This window comes from Lates calcarifer, linkage group LG15, assembly GCF_001640805.2.
Source record: "Lates calcarifer isolate ASB-BC8 linkage group LG15, TLL_Latcal_v3, whole genome shotgun sequence".
NCBI classification, from domain to species: Eukaryota; Metazoa; Chordata; class Actinopteri; family Centropomidae; genus Lates; species Lates calcarifer.
Genome location: NC_066847.1, coordinates 9,966,490 through 9,979,727, shown reverse-complemented (window position 1 = coordinate 9,979,727; position 13,238 = coordinate 9,966,490). Strand labels below are relative to the sequence as shown.

General features: G+C 42.4%; 2 protein-coding genes across 6 annotated transcripts; one reads left to right on the top strand and one right to left on the bottom strand.

The window, feature by feature from the left end:
• Positions 1-209: 209 nt before the first annotated feature.
• cdca3 (cell division cycle associated 3) lies at positions 210-3,038 on the top strand. 2 transcript variants are annotated; one of them, XM_018672403.2, is made up of 6 exons: positions 210-357; positions 1,041-1,191; positions 1,286-1,406; positions 1,500-2,438; positions 2,519-2,586; positions 2,764-3,038. In XM_018672403.2, exons 2-6 carry the CDS (start codon positions 1,060-1,062, stop codon positions 2,854-2,856), a joined length of 1,353 nt encoding a protein of 450 aa, XP_018527919.1. In that variant the 5' UTR covers positions 210-357; positions 1,041-1,059; the 3' UTR covers positions 2,857-3,038. The 2 variants fall into 2 exon arrangements, with proteins under 2 accessions (XP_018527919.1, XP_018527920.1); XM_018672404.2 differs by having other exon boundaries at positions 221-357; positions 1,037-1,191.
• Positions 3,039-3,497: 459 nt separating this feature from the next.
• On the bottom strand, positions 3,498-13,214 carry gnb3a (guanine nucleotide binding protein (G protein), beta polypeptide 3a). 4 transcript variants are annotated; one of them, XM_018672398.2, is made up of 9 exons: positions 10,015-13,214; positions 6,829-6,949; positions 6,557-6,702; positions 6,193-6,256; positions 5,668-5,830; positions 5,461-5,527; positions 5,170-5,371; positions 4,867-5,083; positions 3,498-4,737 (listed from the first exon to the last, which is right to left on the bottom strand). In XM_018672398.2, exons 2-9 carry the CDS (start codon positions 6,883-6,885, stop codon positions 4,631-4,633), a joined length of 1,023 nt encoding a protein of 340 aa, XP_018527914.1. In that variant the 5' UTR covers positions 6,886-6,949; positions 10,015-13,214; the 3' UTR covers positions 3,498-4,630. The 4 variants fall into 4 exon arrangements, with proteins under 4 accessions (XP_018527914.1, XP_018527915.1, XP_018527916.1 ...); XM_018672399.2 differs by lacking the exon at positions 10,015-13,214 and adding an exon at positions 7,887-8,003; XM_018672400.2 differs by lacking the exon at positions 10,015-13,214 and adding an exon at positions 7,045-7,313.
• Between the last annotated feature and the right edge of the window lie 24 nt (positions 13,215-13,238).

Here is a 13,238-nt window from a genome sequence, read left to right as displayed (position 1 = left end):
CTGACATTTCCTCTAGCCTGTGTGTTTAGCGAGAGGCATGTTTCAGGAGGATTGTTCCAACTGAACATATAATTTTTCTTCTTCCTGTGAAAAACAAAGCACGCGTTTATTTCAACTTTCAAATGTGTTATCAGCAGGCCGTCACGCCCAGTTCTAGAATGCCATGCCATAAGCCAATCAGCACCGGGGAGGCGGGGAGGACGCGCGCGCCAATTGGTTCATTTGAAAATAACATGCACGCAACCCCGCCATTTAAATGTTTTAAAAGTCGTGTGTTTCCTCAGTTTATCCTAAGTGTGGACTTAGTGAAAGGAGTTTTAGCTACACGGCCCGTCGACTGTTGTTGTTTCTTTTAAGGTAAGCAAGGAGATATATGGCAAACTCTTTTGTTAGTCGAAGTCGTCTACACTTAAAGTCTAACTCATTAGGGTCAACGGTTACTATCACAACGTTATATGTTCACTTGATTTCAAGAGTGAAATGGGGAAACCTCACGCTTCCTGCCCTTAGCTAAGCTAGCTTGTTGTTGTTAGCTTTCTAGGCAATTTTGTAATTCACACCCGATATGAAAATTGTCTTAATCGCTACATAGACATAGTAATCGTAAATACAAGTGTGTAAACAAGCGATATTGACGTTAAAACACGTTATCAATGCTGTGCAAGGTTAAATTAATTATCTTGTTTTTGTAGCATAATGAAAAGGTACGAATTTATCAGCATTATAAACTAAAAAAGAGCCATAAATCTTGCCACAGTACAAAATGTTTTGTTTATTTATTCTAGTCTATTTCTTATCTATGTAGCACTGTATGATAGCATAACTATAGCTGACTGGAGAATAAGCCAGGAGGGCAAGTTTTTCTTTGTATGCAAATGCACTGCTGGTGTTGTATTTGGAAATTTCAACAAATTCCTATCTTTGTATTTATGTGATGTTTTGTTGCTCATGCTTTGTTTTTATGTTTATTGTTGAGAGACTTTCTGCTCTGGTGGACATTAAAGCTGCATTCTGTTCTGTTCTATTCACCTGTGAGCTAGGTGACTTTAAATAAGCATCATGGGATCCAGCGAGAGCAAGATGGTTGCATGTGCACCAATAAAAGCAGAACCAGCCATCAAAAACAGTCGCATCAGTCATATCATAGATCCACGCTCTCCTTCAGCAGGTATTGATCGCACTCCTATTCAGGTAAGTTACCTGGTTGATTGACTACCAGACTTTTTATAAACTGTGGGAGTTAAACATTTCAAAACCATTCAACCATTACAAATATTTTTTCTAGGTTGTTGGGCTTGTGTCCAAAACTTCTGCTGTGGTGAAAAGTGAGTGTCCACTGGCATTCACTGATCCCCGCTCACCTACAGTTGGCATCACCCGCACCCCCGTCAGAGAAGTCATGAGAGGTAACTACTGGATAAAAAAATAACTTTCAGCTTGGCTTTTCTCACCTTCAACATCATGTGTTCTTATAATGTTCTTCCATTTACCCCCTGTAGCAACCGTTGGGTCCTTTGCTCGCCGCCTGGGCATGCTTTTCCACAATGAGACCGAAGGCAAAATCCCTGAAGCCCCTCAGAAACGTTTCAGTGATGCTGTGGAGGAGGAGGAGGAGGTCTTCAAGAATGAGGAGCTGGCTTCCACTGAGCCCCTCCTGATTCCTCAGTCTTCCCTCACCTTCAGCTCCCTGGCAGAGCATGCTAACCTCCTCGCCACTCCTGTGCAGCAGCCCCTGCAGAGTGTGGGCAACTCAAGCCCCTTTGTGCTTCTTGAGGAACCCCAGGTGGAGGTAGCAATAGATACCGAGGCGGATATTACCCTGGAGGAGGCAGAAGAAGCAAGAGAGTCTCCTCTTCACAAGAGACTGAGCATGAGCCTGATAACTTGCCATGAGGGAGCAACCTCATCACAGATCTTTGCTGAGGTGCACTGTGAGAGTACTTCTTCTCCAGTACCTAGTGTGGAAGTGAAGCCACTCGGGAATGGCGTGGATCACTCTTATGCCCTTCCCTCTATCACCGTTGAACCAGAGTCCCTTGTTGAGCCTTCCCTAACCAATGATCCAGATGATTCCCCAGTTCAGACATCCTCTGTACAGCCAGAGGAAGCAGTACAGCCTTCTGAAAAAACAAAACAGCTTGTTAAAGAATCTTCTTTGCCTCCTGCATCCACTTCATCAGAGCCACCAACAGTACCCAGCCCAGAGCAGCCACAGGTTTGCACCGGTATCCGTTGCCCCACCTTTGACTCTAAGAGTCCCAGTCAGGTGGTGTTCAAGCCTCAGTGGTTGGGGAAGGGCTTTGGTGCCTCTGGGCTAAGAGCCAGAGGAATGCAGGTGCAGGGTGGAAAAGGAGGCTCCTCTCCTCTTGCTGTCCGTGTGGCTGTTAAGAATGCAAGCAATGAAAACAAGGGACAGTCTGGAAAACTGAAGCAGAAAGGTGTGTGGAAAGTTTGTGGCTTCTTGTTACCTGTAACAAGATGACGAGTGGTTGTTTGACGTCTTTCGCTTCTTCTCTAGGTACTGAAGGCCGCTCTCCACTGCAGATCCTTAAGGAGACCAACTCACCCAGGGACCAGCGTTCTCAGGTACTGCACACATCTGAGCACTCACTGCTAGTGATCTCTACTCTCCTTTACTCACTGAAACTTAATTTGCATCTATGCTGATAAATCTAGTGATGCTGAGTGATTGTTCAAAAGTGAATCCCAACACAAAGTGAATCAATCTCTGTGCTGATGTTTTGTTTTCCCCACTTTTCCCAGATGAAGCTGAAGGTGTCCACCCCAGATAAGCAGCGGCGTGGACAGATGGACCGCAGAGTGTTGGCAGTGGCTCTGGATAAGGAGAACAGATGATACATTGCAGCAGTGTGTACAGATTCCTGCCACTTTTATATCTCTCAAACTTTTATGTGTACAGTTTTCTTAAGCTGATTTTGTCTTGTGTGTGTCTGGTATATTACTTTTAACTGCCAGTTTGTGCAGTTTTATACCCTGTTTTGTCCTTTTGTAAATATTAATAAAATTATTTGCATTCATATCTCAGCTTTTAAATCTTTGTATCGGTCGTAAAGTTGTTTGCTATTGTTTCTCCTGTGCTCCCTAAATTGTGAAATTTCTAGTTTTTATTTCTGCAGAAACAGAATAAAAGCTCAACACTAAATATTTGTTCATTTTGTAAAAATTGCAATTCTCATACTTCATGCAACCGCTGTCTGAATGACAAAACCTCAGGCGTTGAGACAATTATTTATTCTTCTCAGTCCCTATTTCTAGTCAGTGGATTATAATGATGTGTTAGAGTGAGCTTGTAATTAAACTGGGATTTTAAAAAAAAGTTCTATAAAAGACAAAAACTTTGTATGGATTTATCCAAAAATCTAAATTACTTCCTGACTGAAAATTCTGTTCATATCCAGTGGGATTTAAATATGGGCATGTTCAAAAACAAAATTAGACCCAAAGGAGTCAGCATTTCAGAAATTAACACTACAGACTTGTGTAATGCAGAATCCCAGGTTTATTAGACAGTATTTAAGAAAGGTAGTATTGCTTTACTTTGCACAGTGTTTATCCAAGTGTTGGAAAAGTGGTTGTCCAAATTCTAGTTAGAGCTTGGAGACTTTTTTCTGTATTTACACAAACTTTCCTTCAAGTTTATTTGTTATCATGCAGAGGAAATGGTAAGCTTGTATATACAGATTCAGATGTATTGCTCATTTGCACACAATAGCAATTATCATTCGAAAAAGAAAAAAGAAACACTCATACAAAGAGTCCTGTCCTGAGACAAATGGGTCATCTTTTTTTGTTAGTGCTTAATGAACCATAAAAACCATTTTATTATCCCATCTGTCAGTTCAACAGTTTACCCAAAGCACTTTTCAGGTCTAACCTGAGGGTTAGTCCAAAATGATGAGTCCCCAAATCCTGGTAAATATTGTCCATCAATTACATACAAAACAACTCAAACACTAATGTAGACAAATGCAAACTATAACTCAATTTTAATTAAAGTTAGAAAATGAAAATAATGTAAATGTAAGCATTTAGGGAATCTACCGAAACTAAGAACAAACAACAGTCTGAAACAAAAACGCAGATGCTCTTATTATTCGTATGACATAACTTATGCTTTGATATAAAACACAGCATATTAGTAGAGCTAGTGTGAAACCTACACAAGCCGTAACTTGACACGTATGCAGTTCTATCTCATCCAGTGTGCTACCATTTCCATTTGGCAACTGTTCTCATTGGGTGTTCTTTGAATTGTTGCGATAAATGTGCATATGTTATTGAATTGAACCGCAATATAATTCACTATTAAGAGGAACGGCCTTTACTGAGACTCACTCGACCCAATGTCCCACCCCGAATTCCCCCCATAACGTGAGAAGAAAGGTGAGAGCGCAATGTGACACAGAGAGAGGGGAAAATCTTCACATTACAACCCCTCTCCAACAATAGATAGGACTTGGCACAATTAAAATACCCTCTTCTCACCCTATGCGGCTACTCGTCCCTCATCCCTCCCTCAAACTCTAATTTCTTTTTTATTATTATCTTCTTCACTTTCTCCCAGGCAGATGTTAACTGCTCTCTTTCTGCTCACTGGTGAGGAACAGCCTCAGTTCCATATCTTGAGGAAACTGTCCCAGGATCCTGTGCAACACGCCATGCCGTCTGCGGATACTCCGATACAGCTCACCCTGTTGTCGTGACCAGCCAGCACTCCTGGGCCACCACACAGAGGAAAAGACATGTTGTAAGTGCCACTGAAAATGCCTGTGAAGTCACTCAGATGCCCTCTGTTATTAAATTCACTTTACCGCCTCTCTTTTTTTTTTTTCCACCTGTACTCACCCACTCTCTCAGATTTGAGCGAGTCCCAGATGTTGACATTGAAGTCATCGTAGCCAGCCAGAATCAGACGTCCAGACAGGGAGGGCGCCAGGGAGGTCACCCCGCACATGATGCTGGAGTCCTGGTAGGTGATGAGCTCCTGGTCAGCTCGCAGGTCATACAACTTGCAGGTGGCATCATCGGACCCGGTTATAACCGCATTACCGTTGGGGAAGAACTGAGAGCAAAAGAGAAGTGATTAGAAACTAGGCCTCAGGTCAAAGATATGCATAAAACTAAGTTGGGAACCTTCCTCATCCTCACCCCAATTGCATTGATGTCACTCTCATGGCCTCCAAAGGTCTGTCTGCATTGGCCCTCCCTGATGTCCCACAGCTTGGCCGTGAAGTCACACGCCCCTGAGATGAAAAACTTGAAGTCTGGGGACACAGCCAGGGACATGCAGTCTCCCTGATGTCCTGCAAAGATGGTCTTTTGGGTTCCTGTCTCAATGTCCCATAGTACGCTATGAGGAGACAAAGACAATATTTATTTCAGTTTTAGTGGAAGTTGCAACACACTTTTTAAGTTCAGTTAATCATATTATATTCTCACCAAGTGCAGTCACCGGAGCTGGTGATAATCTCACTGTCACTAAGGAAACGACAGCAGGACAGGTAACCTGGGCAACCAAAGAAATACTATATGAGAAACCACAAATGACAGCCTAAGTACATAATATCAAATGACCCAAGCAATTCCAACATCATCAGAGCGTCAGTGACTTAGAGAGATGTCATTTCCAAGCAGTGTTTTTCTTACCTGTGTGTGCTGCCAGCTCACGCATGACCTTGACGTTCCCGTCCTTGCCCTTGAGATTGTAGATGGAGCACATATTGTCCAGACCGCCACAAGCCACTAGGTTGCCCGAGGGAGCGTAGGCGCAAGTCATCACCCACGATGACTTGAGCGGGATGGCATTCACCTGAGGGTGCACAGGAGGAGGACTGTTCAAACTCTTGTCTTCAACAACAGAGAACAAATTAACTCAAATCCCTGAATCTGAAAGGAGGCCACAGACACTTCTTACTCTGAGCGATGGAGTCCTACACAAACACAGTATTTTCTGCCAAATTTAGAAAAAGTTTTTTCTTTTTTTTTCCTTTCTTCTTTCTTGACATTTTTAAGAAGTGAGGTTACATGTGTATTTTGGTGCGTTTGAGGGTGGATACCGTATATGCTGCACAGTAAGCTGAGAAAACAAATTCACTGCTTCATACGGTGTTCATTTGCCTGCTCCCCCTATTTCCTGTGACTATGATACACCTCTCCTTTGCTCTCTCTTACCTTGTTGGTTGTGATGCTGTCCCACACTATGAGTTTTCCATCTTGTGACGCACTGACACACAGCCTGGTGGGGTTGCATTAACAGTGTTAGAAAACAAAGATTGAGAAAGTCGGAGATAGAGGCAGACATTTGAGGAATGAGCTGAAAAATTAACATCTGGCCACATTCTTATTAATGCAGCCAATTTAAAGCAACATGTGTGCTTCACAAATCTAATTCACCCAATTTGAATTCCCTGTTGCATTTACTGGCTCTCCTCGCTCTAACTTTGTCCTAAATTTAATAGAAAAACCATCAGATCTTGGCTGTGAAATAAAACAGCAGTTGTTCTTTCACTTTGTGTACAATATGTTGTGTATTTACTTGGAGTCAGTGGACCAGTGCATAGCGTAGATCTTGGCAAGGTGGCCCCTTAGCGTTTTCCTGGTCTTCAACTGGACGCGGCCCACTACGGCGGTCCCACCCACCACCTCCTGCAGTGTGGTGTCCTGCACTGCCTTACGAGCTGCCTGGGGAGCAAAGACATAAACAAAGGTGGTCAGGTCACTGCCACTATTGATGAAGATACTATATGTCAGAATACAATGTTTTGGCTAATCATATTGTTTTCTTGATGATAGAATGGGCCTACTGACAGTGATCTGGTCTTTGAGGTTGTCCGCCTCCTTTCGCAATTGCTCCATTTCACCCATGGCGACGGTTGTTAGATACGGTCACTAATGGTGACAAGGAGAGATGTCAGGAAAGCTGGTAATCCTGAAATGAAGAAGAAGAAGAAGAGAGGTAGGGGGACAAGAAAAACAGATATCAGTTCACAAGAGATAATTGAAGAAAACAGTTGTGATTCTTACCTTTATCTTCCAGTACCAGCATTGCCTGCACTAATGCTCCCAGCTGGAATTTTACCTGCACCCACCTGAACGATTTTAAATCCTCTCTGGTTCCAGTCTCCAAGTAAGTGCTATTTTGCAAGTCAAACTGGCCCACGTCTACTTTGCAAACTTTCATAAACACACAGGAGCACACACACACAAACCCACAGAACACGCCTACACATGCATTCACATATGCACACACGCACAAATACACACACACACAAATGCACGCAGACTGTATGAGTATTCGAAAATGACATTAACAGCGAAAGTATTTGTTTTTCAGATGATGTGACGCTTGTTGCGAGCACACATCCTCACCCTGAATGTACACACAAACCAGTATGTCCTGTAATAATGTCATTAGTGTATCAGCCCACAGCCAGCCACCTGTCAGTTCACAACAAATTCACAACACTGATAGTGGAGTTTGTGCCATTTAACACTCCAGTGCATTCTTCCCTAATGTTGATGGCTATTGAATTTGGTAATGTCATGATTAAATGAGCAAATTTTTAGCTGTGGAGCAATCACCTAATGGACAGACTCATACAGTGTGACAAATGTAATCAAGGCACAAGTGAAAAGGCAGAGTCACGATTCGGATTTTACAGAAACAGGAGTAGTGCAAAGAGGATAGCATGACACGCGACACTAACTTCACCAGTAAAGCAGCACACCATGACCAACCTCAACAAAAAAAAAATATTAAAAACACCCTCCTCCTTCTACTGTTCCACACTCATTATCATATTACAAATGACTTCTCTCTTCTTGTGAAGCAATAAGTCGTCATGATGATATTTCCTTTATCTTACCTTGAAGGGAATACTTGTGTTGATCTGCAGCAATCTATCTCTCTCTCTTTCACTATTTGAATGAGTGTCCCTGTCAAAACACATGACCGAGCTGATTTGCGTCTAATTTGTTTGAAAAGGAGAGGAAGGGAGTGAAGGAGGGAGTGACTCTGGAAGAGAAAAGAGATTTGCTTTAATTGTTTGCCATCGGGCTCTATCCTTTATCTGTCTTTAATGCTTATAGTGAATAGAAGATGGCCTGAAACGTGTTTAAATTAAATTAGAGTGCTGATTTATGGCCCTTTCATTGTAGCGCGATGCTCCAAAACACTTCAGCAGCTACTGTATGGGTGTCCTGCCTTAAACTGCTGATGACTACATTGTCCCTGAAGTTGGTAACAGGGGATTTTAGGCCTTTTGTCCCAGATGGGAAATTGCTTTAATAATGAGTGTTGTAATGAATGCTTGAGTGTTTTAGTCGTGCTATTACCCTTTTGCCATTCTGTTCCTGGGACCCTGCCATTGTTCCATGTGATTAAATGACTGCCAGGAGTTGCTGGATAGTGAAGTGCATTAACACAGCCACAGAGGGAAAGCGTAGGCAAAGGGAGGGAGGGAGGGAAGGGGGTGGAGGTTGGGGGGTAAGAGGCGAGGCAGGAGAGTGAGTTTTAAATCCTACTGGCTGAGATTTTAAGGGAAGCCTTTTGAATCAAATCTGCTCTCATCCGATTACTGACTGCTCTTTGCATCTGGATAAGAGATGGAGAAAGGGATGGTGGAAGGAGGGGGAGGGGGGCATAGTGGGATGAGAATGAGGGAGGGGGCAGATGGAGGAGGTGGAAGAGGACACACAGAGAGAGAGAGAGAGAATGGGAGCTGGTGAAAGGTGGAGTGTTTTGGGCCTATGAACTTGAGTCTGTCCAGTGACGGACAGACGGACAGCCTCGGAGTCTGTCCAGTGACAGACAGACTGCGCCTTCACCTCAGCTCAGAGCTCCTGACCAGATACAAGTCTGAGTCTTGTCTTCTAGGTGCAACTCACAAAACAAAATCAGAAAACTTATGATTGACCCTGTTGAAAATGTGGCTCTTGTTACTTTGATTTAAAGGGCTGCAGAGTTATACTGTTGTTGTGTTGTAGCTCCTTGTATTTGTAATATTAGCATTGCCAGTTAACATTTGGAGAACTTAATGATATATACATGTGTAGTACCAGATGAGATAAACTTTTGCTATGTCATTTACCCTGTGGTAGCTGAGCATGTATCAGGCTGTTGTAAGCAATGTTTAAAGTCAATGACCAGGTTTGTACTTTATGGTAATAATAGATTTACATGGTTTTTGCATTCATTGTGATTAGGTATCAGGTATTTAATTCACTGGAGTAGCCCAGAATTAATATTTCTGTCTGATTATTTCTCAATCGAGTTCCCATAAAGTTTACTACATCATAAGATTTGTCAATATCTCAATATAGAGTTTATCCATATCCAAGCTTAGACTGTGCTAAAACTGTAAAACTGCAGTGATTCAGACATAAGACTTTGCCACTCTACATTTTACAGCCTTAAATGATACACCCACAAAAACAGCCTAACAGAGTTTTATTACGCAGATTATGTCTGACAGTACTAAGAATCAGACCACAAATTTGTTTTTTACTCAGATTATCAGTCAACACAACAAAACCAGCAATGTATGCTGATCCCATGTAAATCCCTCTGTTGTGTGTGCCATAAACAAAAAATAAAACACAATTAAGTGCATTAAATGTGTATCAACATAATTTTGAAATTGAAATATCAGTTTTTTTCAAATACATCCTACATACTGTAAGACCACAAGTATATGACGTCGTTAGGGTGCGAGAGTCTTAAAAAATTAGCAACTTTTTAACTTAGGAAATGAACATTTTTTGGTATTAAAGTTACAGTTTGAGGATATATCATCATGACAGTCAAAAAATGTATTTAAAGCTTTGGGATTTAGCCAAATTATTAAAGATGCTGGAAATATCTTTTCAGACTTGAGCCCAGGTTTCGTCTGGCACTTTGAATCTGATCCATCATCTGAGCAGCATGACACAGCTGCACACACAGACAAGAACAAAGTGTGTAAACAGCAACACACAGTATCACCATCCACTCACCAATTAGGAGACTCCTCTCAAGGTGTGTTGGCAGATCTTTAATCACTCTTCCTCCAGCGGTCTCCCTCTGGCCGTTGTCATAAGTTCAGATCGCCCCTGTCACTGCACTTTTCCCCTTGCTCATTCACTTTTGGTATCATGCACAGTGGGATATTCCTCCGTCACTCACTCTCTCCACTGCTCCTATGAGGAACAGATGAGGATTGGAGGGATGAAGGGAGATCAGTGATGAGGGGATAAACCCTGGGATGGACAGAAAGAGGGGTAGGGGGGTGGGGTTGGAGTGGAGTAGAGGGGTGGGGGTGGGGGGAGACAGAGAGGGAGAGGAGACAGTGGGGCGAAACCAAACAAGGTGCAGAGCACGATTATGGGGGGTCACAAGACATGAGCACCGGGTGAATCCGAATCAAAAAACCCAAGAGATGGAAATCATGGAGGGGAGGGGAAAGAAGATAAATAGAGGAACCTGGGAACATGGCTTTTTATGGTGCTGAGGTCTTTAAAAGATCTATGACTGGCAGGAGGGTTTGTGTTTTGTAAACCTGAGGTGAAGCTAATATTAGAAAGTTTAGGGGCAGAGAAGGAGATAGGCAGAGCAGAGATCAGGCAGAGTGCAGTGTTAATATGAAAGGTAACTGCAGGATTCAGGAAAGAAGTCTTTCTGGTTCATTCTCACTATGCAAACAGTGCCTCCAGGCATTGACATACACTTACAGTATACAGGATATAAGCTACGGTACTGACTATAGCAACACAGTCTCTTCTTTTCTCTGTAATGACTACATGTCACACAAGTGGGGCACTTGGGAGACCCAAATACCCCTAAGCATCCCTTTGTTTGCCCCCACCCCACCCCCTCAGAACTTCCTCTATTAATTTTTGCCCTTTCCCATTACAAAGTGTGAACCCCACCACCACCGCCGCCACTGCTGCTGCTGCTGCTGCTGCTGCACATTATCTAACAAAGTAAATCACCTTTATTAGTTATGAAACTGCGCAGCTTGTGCTCACTATCATGAGACAGCAATTTCAGGCAGGAGGTTGGTTCAGTGAGTAGAGAGTCTACAGCAGCTACACCTGCCTATTGTATAATGTGGACTGTGTCTAGACTACATAGGAGTTTGCGTTTAACAAGCATGCAGTGAATGTGTTTAAGCAAATGTTAGACTACATATGTTTAAATTAATTTGAAGTTAGTTATTAAAATATGAGTAACACACGTATCATTTTCCTTTCTGCTTCTTAAGTGGACATGTGAGATAGATGTTAGATGCTAGGTAGAAAACAAACAAAGGTGAAACAGGCTCTGAATCCTCACAGAGTGTCCTGGGATGCTGCTGTAGCTTATTGTGACCTTTGACCTTCTAAAATAAAGTTTCCTACAAGAATCAAGTATCACATTATTGCTTTCTATGCAAACACTTGAGGCCAAAGATTCAGACAATTAAACTGCATCATTGTGCCACTGATATTGTACATTATGGGATCCTTTGTGTGTTTACACATTTGCATACATTTCTGTGTAAGGAAGAAAAAAGGCTTGTAATGTGTGTTTGTGTGCACACGTGTGTTTGTGTTTTGCCTGCTTCCTGGTTTTATTCTGCAATTCGGCGTGGATAAATTCAGCTCAGTAGTTTAAAAGTGTTGACCTTTGCTCGCTCGAGTGCTGTGACGACAGAAGCAGACTGGCCGGTTTTTGGCTGAGCTGACCCTGGATTTGGAGAAATGGAGTTGGGGCAACTGTGAGGCTATGAGCTGGAACGTAAAACCGAGAGAAAACCAAAAAGAGAGAGAAAAGGATTTGTTAGCCGGCGCGCAGACAGAGACCGGGATAAATGACAGAGAGACAGAGTTATTTTGATTTCTATTTAAAGACAAGTGATGCCTTGATCTCACATTATCCCTACTGTAAAATCTTTTATTTTACTATTTGTAGCTTAGATTATGACTAGCACTGCTTTGGTTTTGCTGGCATATTAGGTTTGCAGCAGAGCTATCTCATTGTTAGGAGAGCAGCTTTTGTTTAGTCCATAAAAGGTCACTGAACCTTTGACCTTGTTTTTAAGTGAGGTACAGGATAGCCGTGGGTGAGAGGGGCGGGGTGAGTGGATTAAATGAGATATTGTGACATGAACATAGAATTAAGGCATGAATTTTGATCCTCATACTCCTATTGAATCTCTTGTTATGATTACACCTAGAAGTGGTGTAAAGCATCATCCAGTAAGGCCAGAAATCGCCACTAGACACCCAATAAGTGGTGTGGGCCACAAATAGTGAGGAAGTTAATGTGTGGAAGTGCAACATAAGGGATGAGTGATCCTGTCAGATACTCACCACACACAGCACTCAGTTATAATGACAACAGGATGTTGTGATGTCAGTTTTGTAACTATGCTGTTGGCTATGATGTTAGGCCTTGCATAATTTCTGCTAATCATATAATATACGGAAAGATGACATCATACAGCTGTAAATTTTATGCTCTTCTGCCAAGTGTGCAATTAGAACAGTAGACTGTCGGGGTGCTTAGTGTGTGGACATCTTAGCTGCATTATATAGACATAACACCTACTTAAGGGAAGATTAATGCAGACTTTTAGGGTCCTGCATGGTTTTCAGTGTGTCAGGAAGGGAAAAGGTTAAAACCAAGGCTCCATTAAACAGTCCTACCGACCCAATTCTGCTGTGCCAGGAGGATTATAACACAGGGGGGAGTGAGAGTGTTAATATGGGCCATAAACAGTGCTTAACTTGGTACCTAATGCACAAGACGAAAGCTGATGGGGGGCTGATGGGAGGCACTGGTTGTAATGGGAAGGATAAGATGGAAGTGGGCAGACGAGTGTCACTCCACTGGATGTGAATGATTAAATGATCTCTCGCTGGGATTACTATTCCATATTCTAAATGGGAGATTTTTTAAGCTTCATAAACAAATGCACTCATTTATGAGGGATTAACAGTAATCTCTCTATTTCTATCCTTTTTTTCCCCCCTGCGCACCTCTCTCTCTCTGTTCCCTCTTGCTGCCCTCAACTCTAGTTTCTGACGCACTACACTAATGTAACTACTTTTACAGTTTCCTATTACTGTGTTGCTGTCTAATCACATATCTTATCACATGCTTCTACTCTTAATAGACAGGAACAGACTGAGAAAAGCCTTAACCTTTTCATTTTCTAGTTTTAATCAGCAGGCAGCCACAGAGGGTGTGAGGCTAT

Excerpts from the sequence above, each read along its gene's own strand:
- cdca3 (XM_018672403.2), top strand. The coding sequence starts at position 1,060 with ATGGGATCCAGCGAGAGCAAGATGGTTGCATGTGCACCAATAAAAGCA. Across the intron at positions 1,407-1,499 it reads CGTCAGAGAAGTCATGAGAG|CAACCGTTGGGTCCTTTGCT; the intron begins GTAACTACTGGA and ends TACCCCCTGTAG. Across the intron at positions 2,587-2,763 it reads CCAGGGACCAGCGTTCTCAG|ATGAAGCTGAAGGTGTCCAC; the intron begins GTACTGCACACA and ends CACTTTTCCCAG.
- gnb3a (XM_018672398.2), bottom strand. The coding sequence starts at position 6,885 with ATGGGTGAAATGGAGCAATTGCGAAAGGAGGCGGACAACCTCAAAGAC. Across the intron at positions 5,084-5,169 it reads GTGACATCAATGCAATTGGG|TTCTTCCCCAACGGTAATGC; the intron begins GTGAGGATGAGG and ends TTTTGCTCTCAG. Across the intron at positions 4,738-4,866 it reads GCTCAAATCTGAGAGAGTGG|GAGTGCTGGCTGGTCACGAC; the intron begins GTGAGTACAGGT and ends GTGGTGGCCCAG.